The sequence below is a fragment of the Somniosus microcephalus genome, chromosome 10 (assembly GCF_052327205.1).
Source record: "Somniosus microcephalus isolate GS21.2 chromosome 10, FLI_Smic_1.0, whole genome shotgun sequence".
Taxonomy (NCBI): Eukaryota; Metazoa; Chordata; class Chondrichthyes; order Squaliformes; family Somniosidae; genus Somniosus; species Somniosus microcephalus.
Window position 1 is genome coordinate 116,411,424 of NC_140996.1, and position 18,040 is coordinate 116,429,463.

The following is an 18,040-nucleotide window of genomic DNA, read 5'->3' on the forward strand; positions in this document are numbered from 1 at the left end:
GCGTGGCTAAAGGGATGGTGCAGGGGGGAGGGCTTTAGTTTCCTGGATCACTGGGCCTGCTTCTGGGAAAGGTGGGACTTGTACAAGTCGGACGGTCTACACCTGAACCAGAGGGGGACCAATATCCTTGCGGGGAGGTTTGCTAGCACTGCTGGGGGGGGTTTAAACTAACTTGGCAGGGGGATGGGATACAGAGCGGAGCTATAGTAGGGGGTGATTTACAGCCAAATACAGAGGAAGAAACAAGTCAGCTGGGAAGGCAGAGAAAATATGTGAGGGCAAAAGGGAATATGGCAAGGCTGGAAGGCATTTATTTTAATGCAAGGAGTCTTGCAAATAAGGTGGATGAACTGAAGTTGTTGTTGAACACATGGGAGTACGATATTGTTGCTATCACGGAGACATGGTTGAGGGAGGGTCAGGACTGGCAGCTCAATATTCCGGGGTATAGAATCTTCAGGCGAGACAGAGGGGGGTGTAAAAGGGGAGGGGGTGTTGCAATATTAATTAAGGAGTCGATTACTGCTGTAAGGAGGGATGATATATTAGCGGGTTCCTCTAATGAGGCCATATGGGTAGAACTTAAAAACAAAAAGGGGGCAAGCACCTTGCTGGGAGTGTACTATAGGCCCCCAAACAGTCAGGGGGAGATAGAGGAACAGATATGTAGGCAAATCTCAGAGAAGTGCGAAAATAATAGGGTAATAATAGTGGGGGATTTCAACTTCCCCAATATTAATTGGGATAGTCAGAGTGTGAAAGGCTTAGAGGGTGCAGAATTCTTAAAGTGCATCCAGGAGAGCTTTTTGAGCCAACATGTAGAAAGTCCTACAAGAGAGGGGGCGGTACTGGACCTAATTCTAGGGAATGTAGCCGGGCAAGTGGTGGAAGTGTCAGTAGGAGAGCATTTTGGCGACAGTGACCATAATTCGGTGAGATTTAAGGTGGTCATGGAAAAAGCCAATGACGGCCCGGAAATAAGGGTTCTAAATTGGGGGATGGCCGATTTTAATATGATAAGGCAGGATCTGGCCAAAGTGGACTGGGAGCAGCTACTTATAGGAAAATCCACATCAAAGCAGTGGGAGGCTTTCAGAAGGGAATTAGAGAGAGTACAACGCCAACATGTTCCTGTAAAGGTCAAGGGTGGGACCAACAAGCAAAGGGAACCTTGGATGACAAGGGATATACAAAAATGCATTAGGGAAAAAAAGGGGGGCTATTGGCAGTTACAAAAGACTAAAGACGGAGGAAGCCCTAGAGGAGTATAAAAAGTGCAGGGGCATACTTAAAAAAGAAATTAGGAGGGCGAGGAGGGGCCATGAAATAACACTGGCGAGCAAAATAAAGGAAAATCCTAAGATGTTTTATAAGTATATTAAGGACAAGAGGATAACCAGGGAAAGGGTAGGGCCCATTAGGGACCAAAGTGGCAATCTGTGTGTAGAGCCAGATGATGTAGGCGGGGTTTTAAATGAATTTTTTGCATCTGTGTTCACTATGGAGAAAGATGATGTAGACATAGAAATCGGGCAAGGGGACTGTGACATACTTGAACATATTAGCATCGAGAGGGAGGAGGTACTAGCGGTTTTAGCAGGCCAAAAAGTGGATAAATCCCCAGGCCCGGATGAGATGTATCCCAGGCTGTTGTGTGAGGCAAGGGAGGAGATTGCAGGGGCTCTGACACAAATTTTCAGAACCTCTCTGGCCACAGGGGATGTACCAGAGGACTGGAGAATAGCTCACGTAGTACCATTATTCAAGAAGGGTAGCAGGGATAAACCAGGGAATTACAGGCCAGTGAGCCTAACATCTGTGGTAGGGAAATTACTGGAAAAAATTCTGAGGGACAAAATTAGTCTCCACTTGGAGAGGCAAGGATTAATCGGGGATAGTCAGCATGGCTTTGTCAAGGGGAAATCATGTCTGACAAATCTGATTGAATTTTTCGAGGGGGTGACTAGGTGTGTGGATGAGGGAAATGCTGTGGATGTGGTTTACATGGACTTCAGTAAAGCTTTTGACAAAGTCCCGCATAGGAGACTGGTCAAGAAGGTAAGAGCCCATGGGATCCAGGGTGCCTTGGCGCGTTGGATCCTAAACTGGCTGAGTGGCAGGAGGCAGAGGGTGATGGTCGAAGGTTGCTTTTGTGACTGGAAGCCCGTGTCTAGTGGGGTACCTCAGGGATCGGTGCTGGGTCCCTTGCTGTTTGTGATCTACATAAATGATTTGGATGAGAATGTAAAAGGTATGATCAGCAAGTTCGCAGATGACACGAAAATTGGTGGGGTGGTAAATTGTGAGGAGGAAAGCCTCAGGCTACAGGAAAATATAAACGAGTTGGTCAGATGGGCGGAAAAGTGGCAAATGGAATTTAACCCTGAAAAGTGCGAGGTGATGCATTTTGGACGGACAAATAAGGCAAGGGAGTACACAATGAGTGGTAGGACCCTAGGAAGTACAGAGGGTCAGAGGGACCTTGGTGTGCATGTACATAGATCCCTGAAGGCAGCGGAACAGGTAGATAAGGTGGTTAAAAAGGCATATGGGATACTTGCCTTCATTAGCCGAGGCATAGAATATAAGAGCAGGGAGGTTATGATGGAGCTGTACAAAATGCTGGTGAGGCCACAGCTGGAGTACTGTGTGCAGTTCTGGTCGCCTCACTATAGGAAGGATGTGATTGCTTTAGAGAGGGTGCAGAGAAGATTCACCAGGATGTTACCTGGGATGGAGCGCCTCAGCTATGAAGAAAGACTAAACAGGCTGGGGTTGTTTTCATTGGAGCAAAGAAGGCTGAGGGGGGACCTGATTGAGGTGTACAAAATGATGAGGGGCATAGATAGGGTAGATAAAGAGGAACTTTTCCCCTTACTGGGGGGTCAATAACAAGGGGGCATAGATTCAAGGTAAGGGGCAGGAGATTTAGAGGGGATTTGAGGAGGAACTTTTTCACCCAGAGGGTGGTTGGAATCTGGAACTCTCTGCCTGAAAGGGTGGTAGAGGCAGGAACCCTCACAACATTCAAGAAGCATTTGGATGAGCACTTGAAATGCCATTGCATACAAGGCTATGGACCAAATGCTGGAAAATGGGATTAGACTGGACAGGGATTGATGGACGGCGCAGACACGATGGGCCGAAGGGCCTCTTTCTGTGCTGTAAAACTCTATGACTCTATGATAGAAGATAGGAGCAGGAGTAGGCCATTCGGCCCCTCAAGCCTGTTCCGCCATTTAATGAGATCATGGCTGATCATCCAAATTCAGTACCCTGACCCTGCTTTCTCCCCATATCCCTTGATCCCTTTAGCCTTAAGAAATATATCTAACTCCTTCTTGAATATATTTAATGAATTGGCCTCAATGGCCTTCTGTGGTAGACAATTCCACAGGTTCACCACTCTCTGGGTGAAGAAATTCCTCCTCATCTCAGTCCTATAGGCCCAATCTACTCAATTTCTCCTCATAGGGCAACCCTCTCACCCCAGGGATCAATCTAGTGAACCTTTGTTGCACCGCCTCTGAGGCAAGCATATCCTTCCTCAGAGAAGGAGACCACAACTGTGCACAGTACTCCAGGTGTGGTCTCACCAAGGCCCTGTACAATCGTATTAAGACTCCCTGGCCTAGAAATTCACTTGGGCGCGGGCAGCTCGCTCGCGCCCAAAAGTTAGCGCTGGGCGGGGAGGCATTAGCGCACGCCGTATATTCGTCTTCTGCGCCCCAATTCGGAAGCGGGCGCTATACCAGGGTGTGCCCGCCTCCGTTTGGGGCGCTGCAACTGAATATCGGCGCGCTAGTTGCCGCAGCGCCACCCGATGCGGTGCGGCAGGCTGCGGTACTGCAGGCCTCCCCCTTCTCTTAAGGGGGAGGTGCCTGCAACGGCCGGAGCCCCAATCGCGAGTGCCGGCAAAAGAGCCCGGCACAACGGAGAAGTGCCGGGCTCCACGGAAACCAGCCGGCAATGCCGCGGGGGGGGGGGTGGAGGAGGCCGGGGAAGGAGGTGCGGGCAGGCGGCCGCCGAAAAAGCGGCCGGCCGCACCTTCAGCTTTAAAGCGCCCCACTATGGCAGCAGGACGGCCCCATTTTCTGTTCGCTGTTTGCGCCCGCTTCGGAGGAGGCGGGCGCAAATAAATATGGGGATCGGCGCGGTTTCGGGGCGTTACGGGCCACCGCGCACACCGATGACGTCATCGGTCCCGGCGCAGCGCTAACGGCTACCGCCGCCAATACCGCTGCACTCAATTTCAGCGCTACCACCCCGCCGGCGCAAAAGACCTCTTTAGGCGCTAAGTGGGTGCAAGGCCCACTGAATTTCTAGGCCCCTTACTCTTAAGAGCAGGGATTAATATCAGGGAGAATGTTGGACAGCAAAACTTTAGAAGCAAAATTCATAAATTAACATCTTTACGTCACCATACTAGTAAACATTTCCAAGCCAGTTTGATTGGTTCTTCTTTCCAGGAAGAAAGATGAATGTTTATATCTGTTAAATCATAGCTTTTTCTGCTTTTTGTTTTTAATTCACTAACACAAATTCTGTATGTGTCTTTCTGCACTTATGAATAAGTGCTGCTGATCTGACATGTTACATAGGGGTGTGCTGTTTCAAGAAGACAACGTTTATTAATGGACAATATCTCAGTGAGCTATAGTGCCCTCTGTGCCAATAATCAGTGGGTGAAGAACTAAAGTGTAACTTTATATTGTTCTAATGAAGCTCAACGTGGGCTCGAGGAACAGCGCCTCGTCTTTCAATTGGGCACTTCGCAGCCTGCCGGACTCAACATGGAGTTCAACAATTTCAGATAATAATCCCTGCCCCCATTTTTCATGCAATATGATTTTGCCATTCCCATTTGCAACATTTTCACAGCATGTTCTTTCAATTCCTTCCTCCCCTCCTAAACCGCCCCACCCCGTCTCTGCACCTGCTTAAAATCTGTTACATTTCCAGCTTTTTCCAGTTCTGATGAAGGGCCCCAGACCTGAAACGTTAACCCTGTTTCTCTCTCCACGAATGCTGCCTGGCCTGCTGAGTATTTCCAGCATTTTCTGTTGTTATTTCAGATTTCCAGCATCCGCAGTATTTTGCTATTAAACTAAAGTGTAACCTTGGGTCATGAAATATTACCCTCAAGGAGTCAATGCCTTCAAGAGATGAGCGGAGAAAACTGGCAAGACAAAAATCATACACTCTGAAGAAATCTTCTTCGACATCACTGACATCCCAAATATCTTTGATCCCTTCTATTCGTCCCCATACAATCCTGGTCCAAAAAGATTTTACCTATCCTAGGTCTTATGGGGCAGAAAACATTGGTGGGAACACAAAAAGAAAATACTGCAGATGCTCGAAATCTGAAATAAAAACAGAAAATGCTGGAGATACTCAGCAGGTCAGGCAGCATCTGTGAAGAGAGAAACAGAGTTAACGTTTCAGGTCGATGACCTGTCATCAGAACTCTTTTGTGGGAGTTGTTTATAGGCCCCCAAAGAGTAATGGTAATATAGGGCAGAGGATAAATCAGGAAATTAGAGGTGCATGTAACAAGGGTAATGCAGTAATCATGAGGGACTTTAATCTACATATAGACTGGGCAAACCAAATTTGCAGTAATAGTGTGGAGGATGAATTCATGGAATGTATGCAAGATAGTTTTCTAGATCAGTATGTTGAGGAACCAACTAGGGAACACGCTATATTAGATCCAGTATTGTGCAATGAGAAAAGGTTCATTAATAACCCTGTAGTAAAGGGGCCTTTAGGGAAGAGTGACCATAATATGATAGAATTTTATTATAAGTTTGAAAGTGATTTAGTTAAATCCGAAACTAAACAAAGCAAACTACGTAGGTATGAGGGGCGAGTTGGTTAAGGTAGATTGGGAAACTACATTAAAAGGTATGATGGTAGAGAAGCAATGGCTAGCATTTAAAGAATTAATACATAATTTACAATGACTATACATTCCTTTAAGGCACAAAAACCCCACAGGAAAAGTGGTCCAACCGTGGCTAACAAGAGAAGTTAAAGATAGTATTAGATCAAAGGAAGAGGTTTATAATTTTGCCAAAAAGAGTAGTAAGCCTGAGGATTGGGAGGATTTTAGAATTCAGCAAAGGAGGACCAAGAAATTGATAAAGAAAGCAAAAATAGAATGTGAGAGTAAACTAGCGAGAGACATAAAAACAGACTGTAAAAGCTTCTATAGGTAGGTTAAAAGGAAAAGATTAGCGAAAGTAAATGTGGGTCCCTAACAGGCTGAGACAGGAGAAATTATCATTCTGAATAAGGAAATGGCAGGGAAATTAAACAAATACTTTGGGCTGGATTTTCTCAGCACCGAAGAGGCGAGTATGGAGGCAGGACTGCCGGGAAAGTTGCAGAATTTGGGGGCAGGTAGGAAACCCGCCCCCAACCCGCCTCCGTGCCCTCTTACCAGGAGGCGGGAAGCCGTCCTGCGTCGGGTCCCGTCTCCTTGGAGGCGGGAAGGGATTAAAGCCTATTAACTGCCTGTTAACAGGTAGTTAACAGGCAGAAAATAGGATTATCCCTATTTTTCGTGCTGAAGTGCGGGCTTCCCGACCTGGGGGAACCCCGCTGGGGTGTAGGAGGTGAGTAGGAGGTCTGTGGGGGTCAGAGAGGTCTGAAAGTGTGATGTAGAGGTGAGAGATGGGTGCAAGTGTAGAGTGGTAAGTATGTGAGGTGAGTGTAAAGTGTTAGAAAATGTTAACTTACCTTTGTTTCTCCCTACAGCCTTCAGCCGCTGTGGAGCTGTAGTCCCCGGCATCTCCATTGTAGAGATCACAGGCTGGCTGTTAGATCCTCTGATACAACAGCCAGCTAATTTCTGCAAAGTGGAAAGGTTTGATGAGTCCTGAACACAAGGGCTCATCAAACTACACAGATGTCACTGTTTGACAGCTTCACAGAGCTGTCAAACAATGACATTTCTTCTTTCAAAAATTCTTGACAGATGACACGTCATACGTTGACGTGCTCTGTCACTGACTTCCCCCTAATTGGCCTGCTGAGCCCGCTGGGCCAATGTCAATCAGGGGAAAATCCTGCTGGTTGGCCAGAAGCTGATGGAGGCGGGACTGAAACCGGGCAAGCAGTAGTCCCGCCTCCAACACGTCTCCATTCATAAAATCCAGCCCTTTGTGTCTGTCTTCGCGGAAGAAGACACAAAAACCTCCTGGAAATAGTGGAGAACCAAGGGTCTAGCGAGAATGAGGAACTGAAAGAAATTAGTATTAGTAAAAAATAATAGTACTAGAGAAATTAATGGGACTGAAAGCCAATAAATCCCCATGACCTGTTAGCCTACATCCTAGGGTTTTGAAAGAGGTGGCTTTACAGATAGTGGATGCATTGGTTGTCATCTTACAAAATTCCATAGATTCTAGAATGGTTTCCACGGATTGGAAGCTAGCAAATGTAACCCCACTATTTAAGAAAGGAGGGGAGAAAATGGGGAACTACAGACCAGTTAGCCTGACATCAGTAGCAGGGAAAATGCTAGAATCTATTACGAAGAACGTGGTAACAGGGCACTTAGAAAATAATAATAGGATTGGGCAGAGTCAACACAGATTTATGAAAGGTAAATCATGTTTGACGAGTTTTTTGAGGTTGTAACTAGCAGAATAGATAAGGAGGAACCAGAAGATGTGGTGTATTTGGATTTTCAGAAGGTATTCGATAAGGTGCCACACAAGAGGTTATTAAATAAAATTTGGGCTCATGGGATTGGGGGTAATATACTAGCATGGAATGAGGATTGGTTAATGGACAGAAAACAGAATAGGAATAAACGGGTCATTTTCGGGTTGGCAGGCTGTAACTAGTGGGGTACCGCAAGGATCAGTGCTTGGGCCTCAGCTATTCACAATCTATACCAATCATTTGGATGAGGGGACCAAATGAAATATATCCAATTTTGCTGATGATACAAAGCTAGGCGGGAATGTAAGTTGTGAGGAGGATGCAAAGAGGCTGCAAGGCGATACAGACAGGCTAAGTGAGTGGGCAAGAACATGGCAAATGGAATATAATGTGGAGAAATGTGAAGTTATCCACTTTGGTAGGAAAAATGGAAAAGCAGAGTATTTTTTAAATGGAGAGAGATTGGGAAATGTTGGTGTTCAGAGGGACCTGGGTGTTAACATGCAGGTAACAGCAAGCAATTAGGAAAGCAAATGGTATGTTGGCCTTTATTACAAGAGGATTTGAGTATACGAGTAAAGACGTCTTACTGCAATTATATAGGACCCTGGTGAGACCACACCTCGAGTATTGTGTACAGTTTTGGTCTCCTTACCTAAGGAAGGATATACTTGCCATAGAGGGAGTGCAACGAAGGTTCACCGTACTGAATCCTGGGATTGGCGGGGGGGGGGGGGGGGATTGTCCTATGAGGAGAGATTGAGTAGACTAGGCCTATATTCTCTAGAATTTAGAAGAATAAGAGGTGATCTCATTGAAACATTACAGGGCTTGAGAGGGTAGATGCAAGGAGGATGTTTCCCCTGGCTGGGGAGTCTAGAACCAGGGGTCACAGTCTCAGAATAAGGGGACGGCCATTTAGGACTGAGATGAGGAGAAATTTCTTCACTCAGAGGGTGGTGAATCTTTCGAATTCTCTACCCCAGAGTGCTGCGGAGGCTCAGTCGTTGAGTATATTCAAGACAGAGATCGATAGATTTTTGGATATTTAGGGAATCAAGGAATATAGGGATTGTGCAGAAAAGTGGAGATGAGGTAGATCGGCCATGATCTTACTGAATGGCGGAGCAGGCTCGAGGGGCCGAATGGCCTACTCCTGCTTCTATTTATGTTTTTATGTTTTCAATCCTGCAATGAAGAAATGGAAGGTCTCACTTCCAATCTCTCAGCATGGGCCGACTACCTCTAAATAAAACCAATGGAGAATTCTAGCACATTGCTCAGTCCTTTACTCCTTTACTCTTTGACTTCATCGTAGGTTGTAGATTCATGACCTAGAAAAGGCAGAATCTGTACAGAATCCAACTGGTGTCTCTTCTCAAATGATAGAAATAAAGACTATTTTCTTCAAGATAGATGAGATTTGCTTGACTAAAATTTGTGCTAAATCTAGAAAGGAACCTCAGTTACTTATATAAATAGGATGTGTGAAAGAAATCATTCATCGTATATCTAGAATAATCAGTAGCCAACCTGACAACTAACTAGATTAAGGGAATTTAGAATGTTTTAATAAATAATTGTATTCCAAACTGCAATACCCCTTAAAACAGTTCTATAAGGCAAGGAATTTCTTACCTCTTGTAAATGTGCTTCCTTTTTCCTTGATGACAGATTCAAATGCTTCTCTAATATAGAGTAGTATTTCTCGCTTTCTTTATCAAATTTTTTCTTTCCATCCTAAAAAAAAAGCATACTTTTTGGACAAGTTCATTGTAGCTTTAGAAACAGTTAGCTACAAACGTTTCAATGGTTTATTGCTTTTAACTTGCTTATTTGGCAATGGCAATATTTGGCTGTGGGGAGAGTTGATTCCAATTTCTCTACAAAATGAGCAGTGATTAAAAACAAAACATCTATATATATAAACGAGTCGATCTGTCTGTCTGTCTATCTGTCTGTCCTCACGTGTGCGTCTGTCCGGCTATGCGCTCGAAAGTTATAGGGCGTACCTACGCGTGCGTTAAGTCGAAAGAAAGCTTACCGTTCCGAAACGGTCGTAAGCATATTTACGTTTCGGCCGGACGAAAATCGCGCCCGCGGTATCCAAAAAACGTTCAACATTCCACTCATTAGCATCTCATTATCCGCTCATTAGCGACAGAGTGACCTCGAGGTCGACCAATCGTACGCCGGGTTGCTGGCGCGTGCGGCCGGGCCCTCCTACGGTCGAGTGACAGGACGATTGACCAATCCTACGCTTCGGTCACCTGACGGTCGACCAATCGGTGCGTGTGTGGGCGGGCCTTATCGTTCTGAACCGAGGTGAGTCGCCGCCATCTTGATTCTAAACTTTTCATTTCTTTTTCCCGCTTTCTGCGTGTTTCTTTTCAAATCTACATTTCCAGCAAAAAGAAAGTTGCTTTTAAAACACAAATTGTTTTTAAAAAAAGTTAATTAATTTGTAAATCTTTTCTCTAACCACTATAATTTTGCTACCTTTCACCGTTTTTCCAGGCCCGGGGCCTAGGCTTCTCCAACTGCCAACAGTGCAACTCTAGACCCAGGCTCCCGGCCTAGGCAGAGACAAACACTGGCAGAGGAGAGAGGGTGTGCTGCCTCAGCTCCATTCCCAGGGTCAGTAGGTGGGGAGGCTTCATAAGCAACTGGGGTAGGTCGCAAGCCCCGAATAATAATCTGAAGATCCTGTGTTTGCAGCTGAGGAAATTTCTTCTGCAGACAGCCCCAGGTTAACGGCAGCCATCTTTGTCAAGGAGGGCAAAAAGTTTCAGTGCGATGCCATTTTGATTCAGTGTGTAACAGAGTGCCTGCGCGGCCATCTTAGTACAGGAACATAGAGTGGGTGGGGCTTCTGTGCTCCAAATCGGGTCCTGGTGACCGAGACAGACAATCGGCTGTGTGGGCGGGGCCTAATCTTTCCAACTGAAAAGCAAGCGGCGGCCATTGTTTGTGGTACAACACTGAGAGGTGAGGACCCCTTTTTTAATAAAAAGATTGGTGAGGTTGTAAAGTGTATGTTATAGAAAGATTTACCAAAAATGTTTTATAAGTACAGGAAACTTTGTGCTTTCCGGAGGTGAGCTATCCGGCAATCTGGAGCCACCACAAAAATCAGCAGCCGTTTTTTATTCTTTGTTTGTTTATTTTCCTTTGTTTGAACAGTCAAGCTGTGCAAGGTCTGTAGCTATAGCAACAGCTTTAGCTGCAGAGCTTTAGGGCCACACCCAGTGTTTAGAAGCTGTTGCTAAGCAACAGTGTTTGTTGTCAAATACGGAGATAAGAATCTCCGTATCTCTCAACATTAACTCTGGAGACGGTGGGTGCCGGATAGCACAAAGTTTCCTGTACTTTAAGTTTATCTCCCCCCTCCCTTTCCACCCCCCACACCCCACCTCCCCCCCACACCCCCTCCCCCCCGACACTCCCTTCCCCCCCACCCCCCTCCCCCCCCACACAATTCACAATTCAAATCGCTTTATTGGCATGATAAGTTACATCTTATGTTGCCAAAGGATCAAAATACATTTATGGTTGAGCACATAAACTCAGTTCTATTCATACAGTGTATAAACAGGTATATCCCTGAGTGTATAAATATACATTCGCATTGTTTATATATATTCATTTCTTAGTTTACTGGTTGTCCCTCTGTTCATGGCAAGCTGTAACATAGTGTGCCGCCAGAGTTACACAGCTTCTCTCCTCTCCCAGTAGGAATGGGAGTTTTTGGTTGTCATTCAGATTTCTGAATTCAGGGCATATTTGTGAGAATTTTTGGTAGAAATTCTCCCTGATGTCCTGATATTTTCCACAGGCTGTGAGGAAGTGCATCTCTGTCTCCACTACTCCCTGACTGCAGTGAGAGCATATCCTGTCTTCTCTTGGCAGCCTGGTCTGCCTGTGTCTGCCTTTTTCGATCGCTAGGCTATGTTCGCTAAGTCTGTACCTTGTCAAGGTTCTTCTCAGTTTGTTATCCTTTACCATGGTCAGGTAATCAGCTATGTTGTATTGTCTGTTTAGGGCCAAGTAGCAATTGAGTTTGCTTTGGGTTTTTGTTGTTTCTGCCCAATATGTCAGATATTTTTCCTTTTGCTTAGCGACGATTGTGTTGGGTCGAATTCTTTGTGTTACCCTGTCACTGTCCTGGGGCTGGTTATTGTTAGTATTGTTAGTAGTTACTTCACTGAGTCCCAGGACTAGTTGACTGAGGGTATTCTTCTTTATGGTCAGCTCTTGGCATTTCAGGGCATCGTAGTGATAGCATTGGGGTTGCTCATTTGTAGGTGATTCCAAAATTTGGTGGCTCTTTTTTGGATAGTGATTATTAATGGATATTGGCCTAGTTCCGCCCTGCATGCATTGTTTACTGTTTTCCTTGAGTCCGGAGGATACTTTTACAGAATTCTGCATGTAGGATCTCAATTGGGTGTTTGTCCCATTTTGCGAATTCTTGTTGAGTTAGCGGTCCCCATACTTCACTGCCATAGAGTGCAATTGGTTCAATTACTGATTTGAAAATTTTGAGCCAAATGCTAATTGGGATTTCTATTTGGATTGATTTTTGATGGCATAGAAAGCCCTTCTTGCTTTCTCTTTCAGTTCATTCACAGCCAGTTTGAAGTTTCCCGTAGAACTGATTTATAAGCCCAAGTATGTGTAGTTAGTGGTTTGTTCAATTTTGGTTGTTCCTACTGTGAAATTTATTTTGGGTCCCTGATGTTTGGATCTTTGCTGGAACACAAGGACTTTGGTTTTTTGGGGATTTATTGTCAGGGCCCAAGTCTGGCAGTACGACTCAGCAGGTCCAGGTTCTGCTGTAGACCCTCTTTAGTTGGTGACAGCAGAACCAGGTCGTCTGCATAGAGGAGGAATTTAACCTTGGATTCATATAGGGTGAGGCCGGGTGCTGTAGATTGTTCAAGTAGTTTTGTCAATCCATTTATGTAAATATTAAAGAGTGTCGGTGAGATTGGCGAGCCCTGCGTCACCCCCCGCCCCTGTGGGAAGTATTTTGTTTGTTTGTCTCCAATTTTAACGGCACATTTGTTGTTTGTATACATTGATTTAATTACATCATATGTTTTCCCCTCCTACCCCCGCTTTCGATAAGTTTCAGGAATAAACCCCCCTCCGCACACCCCCCACCCCTTCCCCCCATCCGCACCCCACTTCCCCCCCTCCCCACCCCCTTCCCCCTTCCCCTCCCCCCTTCCCCTCCCCTGCCTCCTTCCCCCCTCCCCTTCACCCCCTCCACTTCCCTCCCCTCCCTCCCTCCCCCCCTCCCCACATCCCCCCCTCCCCCCCGCCCGTTCCCCCCCTCCCCTCCCCACATCCCCCCCTCCCCCTCTCCCCCCTCCCGTTCCCCCCACCCCTCCTTCCCCCCTCCCGTTCCCCCCCCTCCTTCCCCCTCCCCCTCTCCCGTTCCCCCCCTCCCCTTCCCCCCCTCCCCCCCTTTCGCCCCCTCCCTCCCCCTCCTCCCTCCCCCTTCCCCCACCCCCCTTCCCCCCCCTCCCCACCCCCCTTTCCCCCCACTCTGCACCCCCTCCCCCTCCCCACATCCCCCTCCCCACATCCCCCTCCCCACATCCCCCCTCCCTCCCCCTTCCCCCACCCCCCTTCCACCCCCTCCCCTCCTCCCCCTTCCCCCACTCCTCCCCCTCCCCCTTCCCCCACTCCCCCTTCCCCCACTCCTCCCCCTCCCCCCCCTCTCCCCCCTCCCCTCCCCCTCTCTCCTCCCCCCTTCCCCCTCCCCTCCTCCCCCCCCTCCTCCCCCCTTCCCCCTCCCCCTTCCCCACTCCTCCCCCTTTCCCCTTCCCCCACTCCTCCCCCTTTCCCCTTCCCCCACTCCTCCCCCCTTTCCCCCTTCCCCCACTCCTCCCCCCTTTCCCCTTCCCCCACTCCTCCCCCTTTCCCCTTCCCCCCACTCCCTCTCCCCCTCACCTCCCCCTCCACTCCCCCCCCTTCCCCCCTCCACTCCCACCCCGTCGCTCTCTCTCTCTCTTCCCCCCCAGTCGCTCTCTCTCTCTCTTCCCCCCGTCGCTCTCTCTCTCCCCCCCCAGTCGCTCTCTCTCTCTCTTCCCCCCCCAGTCGCTCTCTCTCTCTCTTCCCCCCAGTCGCTCTCTTCCCCCCCAGTCGCTCTCTCTTCCCCCCCAGTCGCTCTCTCTTCCCCCCCCAGTCGCTCTCTCTTCCCCCCCAGTCGCTCTCTCTCTCTCTTCCCCCCCAGTCGCTCTCTCTCTCTCTTCCCCCCAGTCGCTCTCTCTCTCTTCCCCCCCAGTCGCTCTCTCTCTCTCTTCCCCCCCAGTCGCTCTCTCTCTCTCTTCCCCCCCCAGTCGCTCTCTCTCTCTCTTCCCCCCCAGTCGCTCTCTCTCTCTCTTCCCCCCCAGTCGCTCTCTCTCTCTCTTCCCCCCCAGTCGCTCTCTCTCTCTCTTCCCCCCCAGTCGCTCTCTCTCTCTCTTCCCCCCCAGTCGCTCTCTCTCTCTTCCCCCCCAGTCGCTCTCTCTCTTCCCCCCCAGTCGCTCTCTCTCTCTCTTCCCCCCCAGTCGCTCTCTCTCTCTCTTCCCCCCCAGTCGCTCTCTCTCTCTTTCCCCCCCAGTCGCTCTCTCTCTCTTCCCCCCCAGTCGCTCTCTCTCTCTCTTCCCCCCCCAGTCGCTCTCTCTCTCTCTTCCCCCCCCAGTCGCTCTCTCTCTCTCTTTCCCCCCAGTCGCTCTCTCTCTCTCTTCCCCCCCGTCGCGCTCTCTCTCTCTTCCCCCCCAGTCGCTCTCTCTCTCTCTTCCCCCCCAGTCGCTCTCTCTCTCTCTTCCCCCCCAGTCGCTCTCGCTCTCTCTTCCCCCGTCGCTCTCTCTCTTCCCCCCCAGTCGCTCTCTCTTCCCCCCCAGTCGCTCTCTCTCTCTCTTCCCCCCCAGTCGCTCTCTCTTCCCCCCAGTCGCTCTCTCTCTCTCTCTTCACCCCGCAGTCGCTCTCTCTCTCTCTTCCCCCCCAGTCGCTCTCTCTCTCTCTTCCCCCCCAGTCACGCTCTCTCTCTTCCCCCCCAGTCGCTCTCTCTTCCCCCCGAGTCGCTCTCTCTTTCCCCCCCAGTCGCTCTCTCTCTTCCCCCCCAGTCGCTCTCTCTCTCTTCCCCCCCAGTCGCTCTCGCTTCTCCCCCAGTCACTCTCTCTTCCCCCCTAGTCGCTCTCTCTCTTCCCCCCCAGTCGCTCTCTCTCTTCTCCCCCAGTCGCTCCCTCTCTTCCCCCCCAGTCGCTTTCTCTCTTCCCCCCCAGTCGCTCTCTCTCTTCCCCCCCAGTCGCTCGCTCTCTTCCGCCCTAGTCGCTCTCTCTCTTCCTCCCCAGTCGCTCTCTCTCTCTCTTCCCCCCCAGTCGCTCTCTCTCTCTCTTCCCCCAGTCGCTCTCTCTCTCTCTTCCCCCCCAGTCGCTCTCTCTCTCTCTTCCCCCCCCAGTCGCTCTCTCTCTCTCTTCCCCCCCAGTCGCTCTCTCTCTCTTCCCCCCCAGTTGCTCTCTCTCTTCCCCCAGTCGCTCTCTCTCTCTCTTCCCCCCCAGTCGCTCTCTCTCTTCCCCCCAGTCGCTCTCTCTCTCTCTCTTCCCCCCCAGTCGCTCTATCTCTCTCTTCCCCCCCAGTCGCTCTCTCTCTCTCTTCCCCCCCAGTCGCTCTCTCTCTCTCTTCCCCCCCAGTCGCTCTCTCTCTCTCTCTCTTCCCCCCCCCAGTCGCTCTCTCTCTCATCTTCCCCCCCAGTCGCGCTCTCTCTCTCTTCCCCCCCAGTCGCTCTCTCTCTTCCCCCCCAGTCGCTCTCTTCTCTTCCCCCCCAGTCGCTCTCTCGCTTCCCCCCCCAGTCGCTCTCTCTCTTCTCCCCCAGTCGCTCTCTCTCTTCCCCTCCAGTCGCTCTCCTCTCTTCCCCTCCAGTCGCTCTCTCTCTTCCCCCCAGTCGCTCTCTCTCTTCCCCCCCAGTCGCTCGCTCTCTTCCCCCCCAGTCGCTCGCTCTCTTCCCCCCCAGTCGCTCTCTCTCTTCCCCCCAGTCGCTCTCTCTTCCCCCCCAGTCGCTCTCTCTTCCCCCCCCAGTCGCTCTCTCTCTTCCCCCCCAGTCGCTCTCTCTCTTCCCCCCCAGTCGCTCTCTCTCTTCCCCCCCAGTCGCTCTCTCTCTTCCCCCCAGTCGCTCTCTCTCTTCCCCCCCAGTCGCTCTCTCTCTTCTCCCCCAGTCGCTCTTTCTCTTCCCCCCAGTCGCTCGCTCTCTTCCCCCCCAGTCGCTCGCTCTCTTCCCCCCCAGTCGCTCACTCTCTTCCCCCCCAGTCGCTCTCTCTCTTCCCCCCCAGTCGCTCTCTCTCTTCCCCCCAGTCGCTCTCTCTCTTCCCCCCCAGTCGCTCTCTCTCTTCCCCCCCAGTCGCTCTCTCTCTTCCCCCCCAGTCGCTCTCTCTCTTCCCCCCCAGTCGCTCTCTCTTCCCCCCCAGTCGCTCTCTCTCTTCCCCCCCCAGTCGCTCTCTCTCTTCCCCCCCCCCCCGCCCCAGTCGCTCTCTCTCTCTCTCTTCCAACAACAACATGCCCTTGAAAAAGCCTTGGCACCGCCGGGCACTCCAGCTAGTCAGTAATAAAGGAAATAATCCCTCTATGGCAAATATATCCTAATCTGTAATCTTGTACTGAACTGGATATTACTAATTCATTGAAGGGCACTTATTGTCTTGGAATATGTTGTCTCCTAAAACATTGCTTACCAATGCATGCACTGAAAAGTTAACTTCAATTTTGATTAACTCAGCAATGCTCCAATTTTTGTTTCTTAAATCAATCATGTTTTTCATATTGGTTACTGGTTTGTAATTAAAAACAAATTAATATAAAAAAAATTGTCCCAGCAGGATATTTTATAATGTAATATACCCAAATATATTTTCACTTCAAATATAACTAAGCCTTCATTTAAATATAAAAAAGATATTACAGAATTTGACTGAACAACAAAAATTCTAAATTTGCTGTACAGTGGGTTTATACTGAGTTTTTTTTTAAAAAGCTATTAAGATCTGGTACAAAAAATTTCCTTCTAAGGCTGCTTGGGATTTTAATGCTTTAGTTATACCAATCTACCAATGCAACTGAAACAGATTGAACTGAAACAAATACATAATTCCCTGAAAGTGCAAGTAGATAAATCCATTAAAAAGACCAACAGCATTTTGCGTTTTTATAAATAGGGGCATAGAGTATGAATAAACAAGTAATCAGAAATTTATACAAGATATCTGTTAGCGTGTTCTGCAATTTCAAATGTTACATTATAGAAAGGTCATTAAAGCCATAGGCCAAAATTTTAATCAGGAGGCTGCCAAGTTTAAATGCAGGGCCTGATTTGCATTTGAAACCTCTGTTTCCCATCCGCAACTAGCCAGGTGAAAGGCTGGCTGGCTGTGGGCAGGTAGGCCTGCAGCATTAGGCCTGCATAAAGGAGGGAGGGAGAGGTCGAGTGTGGGCTGGGGAGGTGGTTGGGGGCCGGACTCAAGCATCGGGGGAGGGGTGGTGAGGCAGAGAACATCGGGGGGGCGGAGGAGCGTCGGGGGTTTGGGGGGTTCGGAAAGAGATCATCGCCAGCCTGGAGGTAGTCGGGGTGGGTGGGGAAAGAAGAAAACGGGGCTGGCCTGGAGGTGGTGGGGGAGGGAGCAGAGATTATTAGCGGCCTGGAGGTGATCAGTGGGGGGGGGATTATCGGGGGGGTTGGAAGGTGGTTGGAGAGGAGACAATCAATTAATCATCGCCAGCCTGGAGGTGGTCCCAGGGGGGGGGAAGAGTGATTGGGGGGGGTACCTGGAGAATGGTTGGGGGGGGTAGCGGGGCGCAGGCCAGGAAGGTGATCGGAGGCCTGTGGGGGGGGGGGGTGGAAGTCGGAGGTCTCGTGGGGGGTCAGCGATCGCAGGGGGTGGGTGAGGCAGGGACGCTGCATCCAGGAAGTTAAGTGTAAAGGCACTTACCTCCTGGATCCAGCAGTCCTCGCCTTCCATTAGTTGTCGGGTTTCATGAGGCCTGCGAAACCCGACGAGCCAGAGTTAAATTTAAAATGCAGGTTAAATCTGAGACACGTCAGCCTCATTATAATATTTAAATTGGCGACCCGCCCCCCGCCCTACCTCCATTAAAGCTGGAAGTGGGCGCGTTGGAGGCAGGCTCTGGTCAGGATTCAGATTTTAAACACTAGGGGGGGCGATTTTGCCGGCGCTCAGGGGTCGGATTTGGAGGCGGGACTGTTGGCAAAATCAAAAAGATTAGCAACGGGTCCCGAACCCGCTTCCAATCAATTTTCCCGGGAGTCGGGTCCCCAATTTGCGCGGGGACCAGACTCCTAGTGGCAGGAAGAGGATTATAG

General features: G+C 49.5%; 1 protein-coding gene across 1 annotated transcript in view; it reads right to left on the reverse strand.

Moving 5' to 3' along the window:
* Nucleotides 1-18,040, reverse strand: part of arhgap42a (Rho GTPase activating protein 42a) — a 604,917-nt gene that overhangs the window by 216,733 nt on the left and 370,144 nt on the right. Inside the window, exon 5 of the mRNA XM_085998730.1 lies at nucleotides 9,316-9,417. Coding sequence (XP_085854856.1) covers nucleotides 9,316-9,417 — 102 coding nt within the window. The remainder of the gene's footprint in view (nucleotides 1-9,315; nucleotides 9,418-18,040) is intronic.